The following is an 18,068-nucleotide window of genomic DNA, read 5'->3' on the forward strand; positions in this document are numbered from 1 at the left end:
TCTTCCCGGAAGGCAGCATGGCTTCACTCTCTTGAAAAAAAATGGGAAACAGTGGCCATTTTGAAAGAGGGCTTGCAATTGAGGGCAGCTATGTATTTCATCCATTAAAACAATGGAAGATGGTCACCATTTTGAAAGGTAGGGCAGGAGGGAATGAAAAACTTGTGTGTTTAAATGTGCATTGTATATGTGTACAAAGGAATATACAGGGTGCAGAACGGCAGGGGAAGGGGATGTGTGTGTATACAGAGAAATGTGGAGTACAGGAGGGAGGGGCGACTGGGCTAGAGTGTATGTGCAGGGGCAATGTAAGGAGGTGCAAGAAGCAGGGATATTTGGAGGACAGGAGGGGTGACAGTGAGGTGTACACTCCTGGCTTCTTTGAACTCTCCAGTGTGGTATAAAGCAGGCAGAATTACTGATGAATCTGAAGTGAGAATTTTAAAAACGATTTAAGGTTGATACCTCATATCTTCAAATCACTGGAAATATAACATAGTAACATTCTCTTTGAATTTCTTGTTTAGTGTTCATGACTGAAACTCAATGAAAATGAGAAGGAAGTTCCCAGACAAAATTTACGTTAAGGTGGAGTTAAGGTTGAGAATACATATCTAATACATACATACATAATTTAGGGTAAAATATGTTACAGGGATATTGTAATTATCCCAAAATCAAGTGTTATAAACTGAGGCCTGGTTTACACGGGGAGGGGGGGGATGATCGACCTAAGATACGCAACTTCAGCTACGAGAATACCATAGCTGAAGTAGACGTACCTTAGGTCGACTTACCTCGATGGCGCGGGGTCGACTGCCGCTGCTCTCCTGTCGACTCTGCTTCCGCCTCTCACCGTGGTGGAGTACAGGAGTTGACGGCAGAGCGATCGGGGATCGATCACTACCCGCCAATCCGGCGAGTAGTGTAGACGTACCCTCAGGAAATTCAGATTTAAGGTTGAACTTAACAAAATGCAAACATATTAAGGTGTTGTATTAATGAAAGGCACAACTGGGTACCCAAACAAGCTTATCGCTGCCAAATAGTGACATCATGATGGGGGAGAGGGGGAAAAAAGAAAAAATATAATGCTTCTTTAAAATCAGTTTAATCTAATATAGACTCACAAGCACTAACGTTTCTTAAACGTAATTGTATGGTTATTGGATGATGTCATTTAACTCTGGATTTCCAGGGATTATAATGTTTGGTTTTGTACTGAGAGGTACTCTCAACTTTAACTCCATTTTAATGTAGCTTTTGTCTAATATTAATACAATCTACATTAGCTATATCTTCCAAATTATTCTGAAAAGTACTAATGAAAGTAGCTGTTATCATAGTGCTTATGATAATCCTAGGAAAACGTTTTTTTTAGGATCCTTTCTTAAGCAAGGATGAAGCACCAGGTACTTATAGGCCCTATGAACTTGGACAAGAAATCGGAATCTGGGTGAACAATTCTGATGGAGTAACTCCAGCTGTTGGCAAGGTTGGTTTCTTAAATTAGCATATATGTAGGTAGCAATGTTGTTTCTCAGTGTTAGAGAATTTTCATAATCAGAAGTCACATATATTAATCAGATATTTACGGTCAATTCCAGGCGTGGCCCCCAGGAGATTCCGTGTTTCCTGACTACACTAACCCCAGGACAGCTGACTGGTGGATCCAGATGTGTGTTGAGTTCAAAACTGTCCTTGACTATGACGGACTCTGGATTGTACGTCTGAGTATATTTTCCTTCTCTTTTTTCCAAAATCAAAAAGACAACTTGTACATATGTAAAACTTTTTATTTAAGGATATGAATGAACCAGCCAATTTTGGAACTGGCCAGTACCCAGGCTGTGCTCTTAATGACCTCAACTACCCTCCTTATGTTCCTAGTAAGTGCCTTTTAAAAACTCTTTATTTGTATTGGTTATTTCCTCAAACAGTGCAAAGTTTCTTGTTTTCCATCTTTACTTGCCTATTGTGCTATCAGTATGGATTCAGTTACATAATCATTTAGGGTTCAGTTGTCCCCCGGCCTGACAGGGGAGAAAGCACAAAAATTTTCTTCAGTCAGTCTCATTCCTTGCACTTCTCCAAGTGAAAGATCTGCTTCAAGCTAGTGCTACTGCCGGTATTACCATCCCTAACCATGGTCTTTTGTATGGCCTCATCACCCACTCTGGTTTCAGGGGAGTGTCTGGGAAGCAGACCCTCAGGATGCAGGAGCTGATCCCAGCTTGAGACTGGGCTGTAGACTCTGTGGTGGATTTTTGTGTGTGTTGGTTTTGGACTGGTATACCCCAGAAGAGGTGGATTATTGTAAAATGACTCGGACTAAGTCATTGGAGTAGCTAAACCAAGGTGTGGGGGTTTTGTTTGAGAAGCCCTGAGGAGGAAAACTGAGTCAGAGCTGCTGTAGAGCCACCCCAGGCCAAGAGAGGGCACTTAAGAGACAGTGATCCAGCCACGGTGGCAGTGAAGCTGTGCTCCTCCGCTGCCCTTAGAGGCACATGGGGGAGCTCCAGGAATTCCTTCTGCAGATTGGTGCTCTGCCCTTTCCCCGACTGTGGGCTACAGCTTTGAACCATAATTGAGCCCTTAGTAGCCATCTAAATCATAAGCAGCAGGAAGAAATCTTAAGTATTTCAAGGCCATATTTAATATGGGAGGGGAAAATATTACAAAGATTTGAAAATGTGTCAAGTTATCCATGTATATACAGCAATAGCAGCTATGTGTGTTTCACACGTCTCTGTGGAATTTCTTTGGAAGTGCTTAGATGCTTTGCAGAACCCTGTGTGAATTCCCTCGGGAAGTGTGTGAATTCTTTTCTCGCACGTTGTGTGAATACAATGTTGCTTTAATGTGAGAACACTGTAAGTTGTATTACAAGTTTGCCTTATGACATTGTATGGGACAAGGGTATATCACTCTCAAGTCAATGTCACCTCACAAGAGCTTCCTGAATTTAGCATAAAAATAACTTGCACAGATACACACACACACAATCTTATGATCAGCACAAAGTACTAGTTCTACTAGTATTTCAGTGAGGAGATATCCAGTGGGTTATCTTATTGGTAATCGTAAAGGCTACTTATTCCCTTCCCACTTGGTAGAACAATGCCACGCAGATGCACCCCTACTGGCCCACTAAGCAGCCAGGACTTTATCATTAAGCACTGTGTAGATCAGCACTTCTCAAACGGTGGGTCTGGACCCCAAAGGGCGTCGTGACCTCATTTTAATGGGGACACCAGGGCTCATGTTAGACTTGCTGGAGCCTGGGGCTGAAGCCCAAGCTCCACTTCCCAGAGCGAAAGCTGAAGTTCGAGCCCCACCTCCCAGGGCTGAAGCCGAAGCCTGAGGGCTTCAGTCTTTGGTGTCGGGGCTCAGGGCTATGGGCCCTCTGCTTGGGGCTCAAACCCTTGGGCTTCAGCTTTGGCCCCCCCCCACCAGGGCAGTGGGGTTCAGGCGGGCTCAGGCTTTGGTCCCCCCTCCTTGGGTCATCCTTTGTTGTCAGAAGGGGGTTGTGGTGCAATGAAGTTTGAGAACCGCTGCTGTAGATCATGGGATATAGGCAGTAATGAAATTCTATTCTAGGAAGGAAATACACTGCCATCCCAGAATAGTTTTTTCTTTGAGTTGTGGCATGCAAGGTTTGAAAACCACTTTTCTGACAGGCAAGGGAGCAAATTTAGGGCAAATTGTCATGGGCGTAGTTTTGGGGGAGAGAGCGGGGGGGGGCATTGTCCCCCAAACTGCAAACCTCAGGCAGGAGTGGAATTTGCCCCTCACTCCACCCCCCACGCAGCGCATTGGCCTGACTGGCGCCCCACCCAAATATAAAAGTCAAACTTTGCCTATGCAAATTTGTTGCTATTTTGTACTGGTGCAATTTCATTAAAATAGCATGTAGTTCCCAATTGCAATTTCCCCCCTGAATTCTCTGATTTTGCAGTAAAAGTGTGTGAACTGAATCATGAGTTTTGTATAGTTCTAAGGCCTGACGCAAACCTCACTGTAGTCAGTAGGAATCTTCCTACTGCCTTGAATGGGCTTTGGATCAGGCCCTCTATGTTGTGCTCTAGGTGTCACTTGGATGTGAGAGGTTAAACTTCAGCCCATCTCTGATGAAAGGTCAAGATTCCTAGGCACTTTTCTGAAAAAGTAACTAGTTATCTCTGTATCCTTGGCAACACTTCTTCTCTCGGGAAGATAGGTTCTAATAAAGTTGTATGAGGGTGATGGGGTGGACAAACCTCTTCCAGTACCCAACATGCCTGGGGTTAAAATTATGTCCCAGGAAACCAGAAGCCCTGCAGCTGGTGCCAACAATCCGGCAATTAATCTGGTCAACATTTCGCCAACAAATCCCTGCTGTGCTAGCAAGCCTAATTGGCAGCAGGCAGCCAATACAGTTGGTTATTGGCAGTGAAATATTGGATATTTTTACTTTGTTTTTCTGTGTTGCACTCCAATACTGATGCTTTGTAACAGTAAACATTTTTATTTTTAAATCTCCTGTTCCCTCCCTGAGGTGCTCAGGGCACTGAACAAACTCATGAATAAAACACAACAAAAGTACAATATTATTATTGAAAACAATAGAAATTTTTTAAACAGAAAATGTCAAGAAGATTCTCACTCTGCTCCTCTATTTGCTGGAGTTTGTTGAACTTAACTATTACACACAGATCCTAGCATTGCTACCCAGGCCAATCTCCCCACTGACTTCAAAGATCAAGCCCTTAAAGGCTTTCCATACTCACGTTAAGTACGCCTCTTTTTTTGTTGGCATTAATTGTACCCACAAATAAGGTCAGCGAGATATCTAAGCTGCTTTGCATTCACACATAACAGACTTAGCCACTGTTATCTCAACTGTACCCACAATTATTTGCACCTGTAATCTGAACCCATAAAAATGGAGGCTGATGATTGGAAAGCTGGCCCTTAAAAAGCAATTTTCTATAAAAACCCCTTAAATTGTGGATTAATATACAATTGTGAAAATAAGCTGATGAGGCAATATTTCGAGGCAGAAATCAAGGAGTCTTTGCAGTATTTAAAATAAGAATGAATCATGATAATAGGATTCAGTTTCGGTAATTTTATTTTACATTTCACTTTGTTTCTTATGTGGGACAGAACTGATACTTAATTATCACCAGAATATTACACTTAGCCATAACTAGTGAATTGTCTGTCAAATTACTTGGAAATTGACTGTAAATTAAATGATTTCACATGCAATTCAGCCACAATGGAGACTTTACAGCCTGTTGTGTCAAAGGATCCAATCATAAAGATTCTAGCTCTAGAAGGACAGTAGAGAGGACATGCTAATATGGTTTTAGATACTGGAGATTACATTTTGTAGTAATTTCAAACATACAGTAGTGTGGACTCCACTAGTTCCACTGTCTTTTAAGTCCTACATGCTGCAGGGAAAGAGAGGCAGGATTTGAGCCTAGTTATGAATTCTTACTATGTCACAGAGGCCTTCTGAGTCATACTGCTTAATTGCCATCTACAATTTAGTGATATGCAAATTGAGGACCCATGATTTCAAATGCTTATGTAAGGTCTTTGTGCTTTTGCATTTTTATTTGACACTGGAATTTACTAAAGTCTGTCACTCAATAGGAAACAAGTGTCACCCTGTAGAATTATTATTGATTCAGTGGTTTTTCCTTTGTGTGTTAGTATTTGAATCTACATTACCTTTCTAGAAGATCTGATTTTCTAGACATAGAACTGGACTACATTAACACAGCCTATTCAATAGAAACATCCCTTTGAACATAACATATCTAGAGTGGCCAGGTGCCTGGTTTTTGACTGGAAAGTCTGGTCAAAAAGGGGATCCGACAGTGTCCGGTCAGATGTCCTGACAGGACACCCAAAGTCCGGTTACTACAGGCGGGGGAGACAGGGAGGCGCCGGGTCATCACCCGCGCCAGCTGCTACTCAGCTTGTGTCAAGTGGCTGCAGCTCCCAGCCCCAGCTCTGCATGTGAGTCCCTCCTGACCCAGGCAGGGGGTGGGCGGTGGGTGGGAGGGGAAAAGCAGCGAGCAACAGGAGGGAGGGGTAAGAGGAATGAATGGGGGCGGGGCCTTGAGGGAAGAGGTGGGGCCTCGGGGAAAGAGGCGAAGCAGAGGAGGTTCCGGCACTCCTGCTGGAGTGTCTGGTTTTAAATATTACCAGGTTGGCAACCCTATATGTCCATCTAGAAGAAGATTTGTCACTATTATCTTTAAACACACAGCAATCTAAAAAGATTAGATCCTGCAGTGCTTCAGCTTTTATTCTTTTTAAAATCTTTAGGATTTTGCTATATATTGTAATATTTCTTCATTGAATACAATTGTGAAGAGGTTTGAAATTTGATCTGAATAATTCTCTAACTTTATATGCCATTCTCAGGAATTACTGATTACTCTCTGGCTCAGAAGACGTTATGTCCAGACTCAAAAACTTATCTGGGGGATCATTATAACACACATTCTCTCTTTGGCTGGTCACAGACACCACCAACTTTCATGTAAGTCATCTAAGTATCTCCTTCTAAACATGCAGTTTAAATAAGAATTTAAAGAACAGCTGATATTACATGGAAAACTTTGAAATGGGCTCTACTTAGAAATATCTGTTTAGGTCTCTTTGCTTTTTATGTACTAAGGACAATTTCAAGGAATCAGAAAGTTTGCTTCTGTCATGTTAATTTGTTTCAGATAAAGTGAAAGGGCCTAATTCTGATAGGGCCTAATTCTTCGGCTGCTGCTCATGTGAAACTAAACTAAGAAGTTCAGTGATTTCTGTGAAAATTCTCCCCACACAACAGCTACAGAATCACAACCATTTCCCATAGCAGCTAATTATGATGTCATATATATAAAGGAGTATTTATTACTTTAGAGGAAGAATTAAAAACATAGACTCCTGAGATAACAAAAATCTTTTGGTGGACATATCTTGACTTGCCTGGAGAGTATATTGTTTTTTGGCATAAGTCTGTGATATGGTAAGGAAAGCCCAAAGCGGATTCTGAATGGTGGAGTTACATTGCATTGCAGTTATAGGTTAATGTAAAAATTGTCATTTTTGCCATTGGAAAACTCTGAGCTATTTCAGACTAACAGTATCTGTCACTATGAAACTAGAGTTAGTTCAAAGGCTGGATATGCTTTTTAGACTCTCAAAAAAGAAAAATCAAATGGGCACATCATGCTTGTTTTCAGTACAAATTGAGGTTAGAAACACAATCTTTTTATTGTATTAATAAAGGGCCAAAACCTGGGGTCCTTATGTTGTTTCTACTTAGTCTTAACATTAGTATTTACTAATGGTAGTGTGGTAGCATCCCCCACGGGGCCCCATCATTCTGCTACTTTCTGTACAACCACATAGGAGTACACAGTCTCTGTGCCAGAGAGAGCTCGGTAGAGAGTTCAGATTTGGCCCACAATCTGACAACCTAGTATTTAGGATATTAAAGGATCCTATCCTTCAGTCCACCTCCACATCTGAAAAACTGCCCTGAGGCTTTATAACCAAGTATTCTGCCACCCACAAGGCAGTAAGCCTGTGTGCTGTGCATGCTGTGTCTGCTGTACAGACCTAACACAGAAAGTAAAGGTCAATTTTGACCCTTTTCATATCTGTCTCATTTCAGCTTCATAAACGTAGCACCACACAAAAGTGCCTTTCTCAGCCATCTTCCTGCTTCCGAAGAATAGCGCTGTTCATGAGAAATACAAACACTTTGTTCAACCAAACACACAGAATTCTTGAAGACAGAAAAATCGTTTTCAAAATATAAAGTAGCTCACAATGCATCTAAAAACAGAAGCAGGGTTTGCAGTAGAACTAGGCAAATACTGCAAACAATATTCCGTGGATCTTCATCTGGATTTTTTTTAAAACAAATTTCTTCCATGGCTGTGTTCATGCCCTTTTGTATTCACTTTCCACAAATAATCATCTAATAAATGATGTTACTGACAGGAATGTTTATCAAACCTGCATATATTGCAGAAATTGAATTACAAAGTAATAATCGTGAGTATTTGTATCTAAAATCTGATTCTAAGAAATCCAATCAGGTAACAGAAACCTGTCATGTGATCTGTTCCCAGTCAAATAGGATGACTTTTGAATACTGAATACTTGCAACAATCAGCTCTCACACAATTTACAGGCCAAGAATTATCCACAGATGATGTTCTGTGAATAACTTCAAACAAATGTATTTGAGAAAATCAGATTTGGTTCTGTGATGACTCACAAAGTGGTAAAACTTGTTAAATTGTTTGTTACAAACTCTAGTTCACCCAGCTCTAGTTTATTGTTTTCCACCCATGACTACTACCCCAATAATTTGCCCCACACATAAAGCTGGAGTATCTGAGGAGACCTATGCTAGGGTTTAGGGAAGGCAGGTTTCTTTGCCAGTAATGCTCCAGGATGTTACTTCTAAAAGAGACCTGGAGACTTGTTTTATGTGGCCACTCCACCAGCTAGCCCCCTTGAACAACAGAACCGATTTCCATTGTGTTTCAGGCATTACATACCTTGCAGTGGTTAGCCCATAAGCTTAATGTACATTTGTTTATTTGTATGAAAACCAATCAGTTTGTTTTAGAAATATCAACATAACACATTTTGAAAAATCTGTGCCTGTTAAAGAGCCAGTACAGTAAAATACGTAGCTCACTTATATAAACATGTGTGCCAGTGCTTTTGTGCAAATCTCATTAATAAGGGAAAGTGATGAGGATAATACACAAAAGTATTAATAATCTAGGCAGCAGTTTTCAAGGGAGCCTAAGGAGTTAGGTGTCCAAATCTAAGTGAAATTGAATAGAATTTGGGTTTCTAACATTTTTAGGCTCCTTTGAAAATAATTAATTCTGTAAATGCTGCCAAACAAAATTACATGTAATATATTAAATAACTGGTGAGTCATATAACTCACATACAAAAACTATTTAAGAAAACACTAAAATATTTTATCTCTGTAACTAGGCACTTCACAGTATGTTTTCTTTGTCAGTAAGCAATAATATCCCAATTCTTTGACTGTTCTCTTACACAATGAAATTACATATTTTTGAAGTGCAAATGAAAACATTGTAAATAAATCTATCATGAAAAATCAGTGTTGTACCAGAACAGGAAATGGGGAAACAGTGAAAGGAAGGATGCATTTTGTTTAGACCAATTCAAGATTTCTTTCATAGTTTGATTTGGTGCTTGTTCTTTACTTGCCATCAAAGCAATTCTTTATCATCTAATAATACTATATAAACAAACTCCTATATTAAAAGCAAAGTAGTACAATTATTTTTATACAGTGTATTTTATGGGAAAAGACACGAGACTGGATAACCATGTAAATGTAGAGGGGTGTCAAACTTACTAATAGCAATATGAATATAAATATTAGAGTTTATTGTCAAGGCTGTAGATTAGACATGGTAATTTTGGGAGGAGTCTTGATAACATAAGAAGTCACCATAAATATTATGAAAAGACAGGGGCATACTCTGCAAACAAACTATGGCAACATTTCTCCTCTGAGAGCCACATAATATTTCTCAGTTTCACTCTTTGCTCTTCCTATAATTGCAGATATATTTTGATCTCCGTAGGAGTTCCGTACATGTAAGGACAGCAGATATTGGAGCTGAGAAGAGAATTTTGCCCTACTTTTGAAATGTTCTCTAACTTTGAAACTTTATGAAATATTTTGGGGACACCTCATATTTTGGGTACTTAACCACTGCTGTCCCTTCTTTCCCATTATGTAAGTCTCCATGTTCATCCAGATTTTTCATTTCTCTCCTCTTTCCATGTCCCCAAAAGAGTACTCTCTTAAAGTTTAGGTGTTGCTTTGCAGCCACCCTCTTTCCTTTATATAGTGCCCTGTCAAGTCCTGATAGTCCAGAGTTTTCAGGGGGCCTTCGTGGTGAGTTCACTAGTCTGGTTCTTCGTCTGACAGTGTTATTGCCAAGTCCCTCATTCTATTAGTCTTCTGTGCAGTCCTATGGTTTGTTCTGGGAGTAAAATTTGGAAAATTCTCTTCACCTGGACTTTCATCATAGAATCATAGAATATCAGGGTTGGAAGAGACCTCAGGAGGTCATCTAGTCCAACCCCCTGCTCAAAGCAGGACCAATCCCCAACTAAATCATCCCGGCCAGGGCTTTGTCAAGCCTGACCTTAAAAACTTCCTAAGGAAGGATATTCCACCACCTCCCTAGGTAACCCATTCCAGTGCTTCATCACCCTCCTAGTGAAAAAGTTTTTCCTAATATCCAATCTAAACCTCCCCCGCTGCAACTTGAGACCATTACTCCTTGTTCTGTCATCTGATACCACTGAGAACAGTCTAGATCCATCCTCTTTGGAATCCCTGTTCAGGTAGTTGAAAGCAGCTATCAAAATCCCCCTCATTCTTCTCTAAACAATCCCAGTTCCCTCAGCCTCCCCTCATAAGTCATGTGCTCCAGCCCCCTAATCATTTTTGTTGCCATCTGCTGGACTCTTTCCAATTTTTCCACATCCTTCTTGTAGGGTGGGGCCCAAAACTGGACACAGGACTCCAGATGACGCCTCACCAATGCCGAATAGAGGGGAATGATCACATCCCTCAATCTGCTGGCACTGCCCCTACTTATACAGCCCAAAATGCCATTAGCCTTCTTGGCAACAAGGGCACACTGTTGACTCATATCCAGCTTCTCGTCCACTGTAATCCCTAGGTCCTTTTCTGCAGAACTGCTGCCTAGCCACTCGGTCCCTAGTCTGTAGCAGTGCATGGGATTCTTCCATCCTAAGTGCAGGACTCTGCACTTGTCATTGTTGAACCTCATCAGATTTCTTTTGGCCCAATCCTCTAATTTGTTTTGGTCCCTCTGTGTCCTATGCCTACCCTCTAGCGTATGTACCACTCCTCCCAGTTTAGTGTCATCTGCAAACTTGCTGAGGGTGCAATCCACGCCATCCTCCAGATTATTAATGAAGATATTGAACAAAAGTGGCCCCAGGACTGACCCTTGGGGCATTCCACTTGATACTTGATCCAACACCCACTCTCACTCAACTGCTGTGGACATGCTCAGGGGCTAACTGATCACCATATTTGGGGTTGGGAAGGAATTTCCCCCCCATATCAGATTGGCAGAGACCCCAGGGGGAGGGGGGTTCACCTTCCTCTGCAGCATGGGGAACAGGTCACTTCCAGGTTTAAACTCGGTAAATGCTGAATTCTCTGTAACTTTAAGTCCTTAAACTATGATTTGAGGATTTCAGTAACTCAGCCAGAGATTAGGGGTCTATTACAGGAGTGGTTGAGCTTCCGTGGCTTGCGATGTGCAGGTCAGATTAGATGATCACAATGGTCCCTTCTGACCTTAAAGTCTATGAGTCTAACTCACTTTACCTGCTTATTTAACCATTGTCCCATTCTCACTCAGTCTCTCACCCACAACTAACTTGCTAACTTATTTGCACAACATTTCCAAACAACATGGACATCTTAAACTAAAACAAAACATGAATATAAGTAGGGATGGCACAAGTTCTAATATTTGTACATGTTTCCTTGTATTTGTGGTGCTTATGTTTCTCACAGGCTTTTAATCATTTGGGGAGCTTTTGGCAGGGCCAGCTCCAGGCACCAGCGAAGGAAGCAGGTGCCTGGGACGGCCAATAGAAAGGGGCGGCAATTCGGCGGCGGGTCCTTCAGTGCCTCGCTTCCTCTTCGGCTGCACTTGGCAGCAGCTCAATCGCTCCGCTCAATCGGGCTTTTCTTTTTTTCTCTTTGTTCTCTCTTCGCCGCTTGGGGCGGCAAAAAAGCTGGAGCCGGCCCTGGCTTTTGGAGTATCAAACTATTGAGAGATCTGGTTTTCTCATAGTATGTTTCAGTTTCTGGATGGTGGAAATTCCACAACAAGGCCTGCTCTAGTTTTATTTCAACTTGATAAATGGCTCTCTGAGGGAAAATCAAGCCTCAGAAGAACATAAATACAAATAGTGAGAAGTTCTTATTCACATACATTCAGATTCATGAGGAACCTGAATGAGTACATGACCCCAAAAGTCATGGATTCCACAACAATCATGACATATATTCTTACCAATTTATGGTTGTCGTTTTTCTTTACGAGAATGCAGTACTGATTTCTGTATTTTACATGACTCGAGAACATAATGGACCACAATAACAGTTGTTATACGGATAAAACTCTCACTTACCTTAACCAAAATTTTGCCTGTATGAGGACTTCAGAATCAAGCCTATAATGTGAAAACTTCTTGAGTTGGGGTTTCTTCACTGATGTTGATGTACTTTTCCCCAGTGCTGTTCAGAAGGCCACCGGCAAGCGAGCATTCGTTCTGAGTCGTTCTACATTTGTCGGAAGTGGGAAATATGCAGGTCACTGGCTAGGTGACAACTTTTCACGCTGGAAAGATATGCACATGTCAATAATTGGAATGTTGGAATTTAATCTCTTTGGGATTCCATATGTAAGTCTGCCTAAAGGCTATCACTGTTTCATACATAATATCATTTGAAATGAATCCAAATGTTTGCTTATATGAAATGCTTGATATGGCAAGCAGGTGCTGATTAAATTTAATTTTGTCAATTTTTTCTAATTCAAGAAGAGTCAAAGATTCTCATATGAAACAATTGTGTGATGTGCCAGTGTAACCCACACACCTTCTGGGTGTGGGGTTCTATCTCATCTAGTGGCACCAAGACCATTTAGAGAGAGATTGAGTTGGCTCTATAGCCTTAGCTAACAGTGAGTTGGCTTTTAGCTCATGTGGTAGAAGCTCATGCACTAAACTCCAGAGGTCCCAGGTTCAATCCCGCCCGCTGACGACCAGGGTCTGTCGGCATTACACCAGGAAAAATAGATTTCCTTCCTGATATATGTTTCATCATTCATATTTCAAAATATATTTATAATTTTGCAAGCTGAGTTGAAGAAATAATACAATTATTAAAATGTAGTCAAATCTATATTAACATTCTCAGTCACTGCAAATTTTTTTCCATGTTCATCACACTGTATTGTGGGATCACGTGATAAAATCACCAGAAAAATAGCGGTCCTTTCATTGACCTTTATTAACAGGTTTCACTGTAACTTATTGATTTAGGACCTGATTGTGCGACTCTTACTCACACTTATGAGCACTTATTTAATTATTATGTTTCTTCAGATTGGTGCTGATATCTGTGGGTTTCTCCTTGATACAACTTATGAACTCTGCTTACGATGGATGCAACTTGGTTCATTTTATCCTTTTTCAAGAAATCATAACGGAGAGGGCCAAACGGTAAGAAAGCAAAGCTACTAAATGCTGCAGACCTTGATTTTCATATTTATCATTTTAATATTTAAAATGTACTCTCAGAAATCACTCTGTGTTTCTGTGGGTAAACCCTTGTTGGGTGAACAGAAATCTTTTATATGGTTCAGTGCTATCAGATGTCATGCACAGAAGTGATTGTTATGCATTCCCATAATTTAAAAATGGATTGAAACTTAAAAAAAGTGTCTAATATCCCAAAGCTGCATAGAAATAAATTTGTGCACAGTTTACTATTATAAAAATGTAGATACAAATCAGTTCCTCCATCATTAATCTACCAACACCCTAGTTTTTGTTTCCTGTTCTCTTTTAGGTGTTAATGACGTTATCAAGTATTGCAGGGAAACAATTATTTGAAGGCAAATGAAGGAGGAACAGATTTGCTATTATCTCCTGCCCATAAATTATTGTTTGGTTGTCATTTTAAAATATGAACATATAACATATCCTTTTACTTGCTTAGAATGTTTTTAAAATGCTTTTATGTTCACCTTTTAACATACATTACAGGAAGGTGCAGACAGGGTACATCCTGCATCATCTTAAATTATATATCATAATTAGAAATTTTGGACAAATTATATTTCTTATACATTAGAAACTTCAAGGACAGGTAGCAGTAGAAACAACAGTTACTCAGCCTAGAAGAATTGAAATCTGAAAAAAAGCAACTGAACTGAATTCATAACTGAAAAAGTGCATTATCAAGTCTAACTCTGTATCCATATACTCATTCTAGCTCTTATCTCAGCTAGAAAGAAATGTCATGTTGTTTCTAGCTGCTGAAAGGTTGAAGGTCCTCTGGTCTTTGGATATACATTATATTTCTCCATTGTGCTGTAACACTGAATGAAAGAATGATTCTGCTATTACAAGAGGCTGTTTTTACTTTTGTAAGATGAAATGTGCAAAGATGGAGTTAATGTTGTGACCGTTAACTTTCATTTTGCTGCAAGGCCAGATTTTTAAAGGCTGGTGTAACAGTTGCACCACAAGAATTCACATTTGCCTGCACAAATGGGTATGTGCCTTTAAAAACTGGGGCAATTGCACATGTAAACAGGCACAATGGTTGCTATTAAAAAGTCAAGACTTGCCCCCACATTTGCTATCCAATGGCATTGGAACTATCAAAGTATTCCCCTATAATTAGAATAGGAAATGTCTGGTTTTTCAGATACCACTTTGGGTAAATATTCTCTGTGTAGTGGTGTCCACTGTAGTTAGATTTATAGTTATCTGATTTGCACTCATGCATTTACCCATGTGTGCATGTAAAATTGTGTTTGACCTACATGGGAGTATATTTGTAGTCTATATACAGGTTGGTAGTTAATTTGCATGTCAAACATGAGTGCATACAATGGAAATATAAATATATGGCTACATGAGTGCATTCTTCATGAAGGCTGTAGCTTATCAACTCATAAATAAGTAGGTCAAGGGCCGAATTCCATCATCCTTATGTTGATGGATCCATTTGAGGAGTAAGGCATTAGTAAGGGTGGTAGAATAGGGCCCACATGATGTCCCCCACCCCCTCAAATTACTACATGCCAATTCAAGAAAAAGTGAATTGAGCAACTAGAATTAATTTTTCTTGTACTGTTAATCATAGAACAGTTCTGTTCATTTTTTGTAAAAGTCTGATTTGCAGGGAGCTTTGAGTGACTTAGAGACTGACTATTTTTACTTTATTTAGACAATATTTGTACAGTAGGGCTGTCCGAGTGGTAAAAATATACCACTGTTAAAAAGTAGCTGGCATTCCAGAGCTTAGAAACCAGCAGGAAACATGGTTATTGACTAATGCAGATGTATGTATAAGAGAGGGTAAAAATAACTTAATATTAATTATCTAAATATTTAAGTGTAATATTAAAATTTGATCTTAAGCATCTGGTTTGTCTGACTCACAGGGATGTTGCATGGCTTAATAATAATCTTGCCTGAAAAACACTAGATAATATAAAAGCAAAGTTTTATTATTTCTGTTCCTTTTATGTTTCATTAATCCAGGAATTCATGATGCAGTATTTTAAAGAGAAATTGACTCATTTAGGGAGAAATTTTTAAAACAGATATGGAGTCTTATGACTCTTTTTCATGATCTCAGTCCATAGTTTCTATGAACTTCAGTAAATAGCAGAGTGAATCCACTGAATACAACAGGTCAACAATATCCAGTGAATGTGGATAAATTTTTTGAATCTGCTCTTTCTGTTTCTAAGGAGGCCATACAGTTTCTAGTGAGGGTCTTTGTGACAAAACCTTAAAAGCAGAAGTCCTGTCTGCTGGGTATAGATATTAGGAATGAGGGCTGAGCTTTTCAAAGCAAGGCAGGGGACTTAACAACACATTTTCCATTAATTTTTCTGGAAAATGTGTAGCTAAATTTCCTGCACTGCTTTCAAATCACAACCTGGCTTTTAGAAATGGCCTACCCTATTGTGCCCTCAGAATTATATGCACAAATATTTGTAAGCATAACTGATGTCATTCTGACATAACTATCAAGCTATTAAGTTTGCAGATGATACCAAACTGGGAGGGATTGCAACTGCTTTGGAGGACAGGGTCAAAATTCAAAATGATCTGGACAAATTGGAGAAATGGTCTGAGGTAAACAGGATGAAGTTTAATAAAGACAAATGCAAAGTGCTCCACTTAGGAAGGAACAATCAGTTTCACACATACAGAATGGGAAGAGACTGTCTAGGAAGGAATACGGCAGAAAGGGATCTAGGGGTTATAGTGGACCACAAGCTAAATATGAGTCAACAGTGTGATGCTGTTGCAAAAAAGGAAATGTGATTCTGGGATGCATTAACAGGTGTGTTGTGAGCAAGACACGAGAAGTAATTATTCCACTCTACTCTGCGCTGGTTAGGCCTCAACTGGAGTATTGTGTCCAGTTCTGGGCACCGCATTTCAAGAAAGATGTGGAGAAATTGGAGAGGGTACAGAGAAGACCTATGAACGAAGGCTGAAAGAATTGGGTTTGTTTAGTTTGGAAAAGAGAAGACTGAGAGGGAACATGATAGCAGTTTTCAGGTATCTAAAAGGGTGTCATAAGGAGGTGGGAGAAAACTTGTTCATCTTAGCCTCCAAGGATAGAACAAGAAACAATGGGCTTAAACTGCAGCAAGGGAGGTTTAGATTGGACATTAGGAAAAAGTTCCTAACTGTCATGGTGGTTGTGGAATCTCCATCTCTGGAGATATTTAAGAGTAGGTTAGATAAATGTCTATCAGGGATGGTCTAGACAGTATTTGGTCCTGCCATGTGGGCAGGGGACTGGACTCGATGACCTCTCGAGGTCCCTTCCAGCCCTAGAATCTATGAATCAAGTTGTATTTGAAATCAGGTAGGTAGATGTCTAGATACAATTAACTGTGCCCCCAAAATATTTGGTCTGCATTTATTTGCATCCAAAAATTGTAGGTGCAGAGTAACAAACCAAGTTGAGACTTCTTAAAAATAAGGATGAAATCCTGGCCCATTGAATTCAATGGGAGTTTTGCTACTGACTTCAGTGGGGCCATAATTTCACCTGAAGGCCATAAAATCAAATGGCGCTTTTCATACAGGTTTGTCTCTATGGTCTTGGCCAAAAGAATTTCCCTCTTCCCTCTGTTTGGCAGCATATTGAGTATCCATTTTCCACTTATCTTTCACATTCCACCCCAGAGGTAACTGCATTTCAGTGGTGAAATGATTTCTAAATATACAGAGTCAGCTCCTCTCAGGATCAAAAAATCCACAACTCTCAATGACTTTAGTGACCTTACGGGCAATTGGGGGTGCTCAACACCGCTAAGGATCTAGTCCCTGTCTTACGATGTTCACTGATATATTTAGGAATAAAAGGTTCTAAAGCAGTGTAAGACTGGATTGTTGTTATTGTCTATTCTGTTAGTTTAGTTTTCTTTTTTTTTACGCTAAGCATTCAGCTGTAGACTGTTCAAGTCAATAGACGCTTTCCTTAAATCATGACAGGCTACTTCCTGTATAATAATTGCATATTTGTAAACTTAAATACAAAACAAATCACTTTCTCTTTGGTAGGAGCAAGACCCTGCAGTGTTTGGAGCAGAATTTGCTGAGATATCTCGGTCTACACTGCTGATTAGATACACGCTGTTGCCTTATTTGTACACCTTATTCTTTGATTCTCATGTCCATGGAAACACAGTGGTACGAGGATTAATGCATGAGTAAGCTACCAGTCTCTTTCCTATCTGTGATATTTTATTCATATTTATTGCAGATTCAGCGTAACAATTATTTTGAATTTATTTTGATAATAGTAATAATGATAAAATTGTATCTTTCTGCCTTAACAAGAACAGTTTATAATAAAACAGTAAAAATATTTTGCATAGTTCACGTAACATTTAACATAGATTTTACCTTAAAAGCAATATTTCCCCCTCCCACACTTAACTTTCCTCAATTGTTATTTATTTTCCAGGTGTTTGTTTAATAGAATGGGTCGTATGATGTTTCAAATATTTATTTTTAATATTTCTGCTTAACAGTGTTTATGTCCATACTTTTAACCATTAGGGCTTTAGGGGTATTCATATCAAGGGTAAGTAGCAGTGGTTTAATACCCATTAATAAAAGAATCCCTCATATAGTCTTCAGTGATGTGAAGTTTGTAGTCCTATCTA

The 18,068-nt window shown here is 39.7% G+C and overlaps 1 protein-coding gene across 2 annotated transcripts in view; it reads left to right on the top strand.

Annotated features, from left to right (window-relative positions):
- Positions 1–18,068, top strand: part of LOC112107197 (maltase-glucoamylase, intestinal-like) — a 102,374-nt gene that overhangs the window by 60,168 nt on the left and 24,138 nt on the right. For both annotated transcript variants that reach the window (XM_026648971.1, XM_026648972.1), the window contains 7 exons: positions 1,382–1,495; positions 1,608–1,724; positions 1,805–1,889; positions 6,427–6,544; positions 12,366–12,534; positions 13,240–13,356; positions 17,461–17,609. In XM_026648971.1, coding sequence (XP_026504756.1) covers positions 1,382–1,495; positions 1,608–1,724; positions 1,805–1,889; positions 6,427–6,544; positions 12,366–12,534; positions 13,240–13,356; positions 17,461–17,609 — 869 coding nt within the window. The remainder of the gene's footprint in view (positions 1–1,381; positions 1,496–1,607; positions 1,725–1,804; positions 1,890–6,426; positions 6,545–12,365; positions 12,535–13,239; positions 13,357–17,460; positions 17,610–18,068) is intronic.

Source organism: Terrapene carolina, unplaced genomic scaffold (genome assembly GCF_002925995.2).
Source record: "Terrapene carolina triunguis isolate 2854851 unplaced genomic scaffold, T_m_triunguis-2.0 Scaffold68, whole genome shotgun sequence".
Taxonomy (NCBI): Eukaryota; Metazoa; Chordata; order Testudines; family Emydidae; genus Terrapene; species Terrapene triunguis.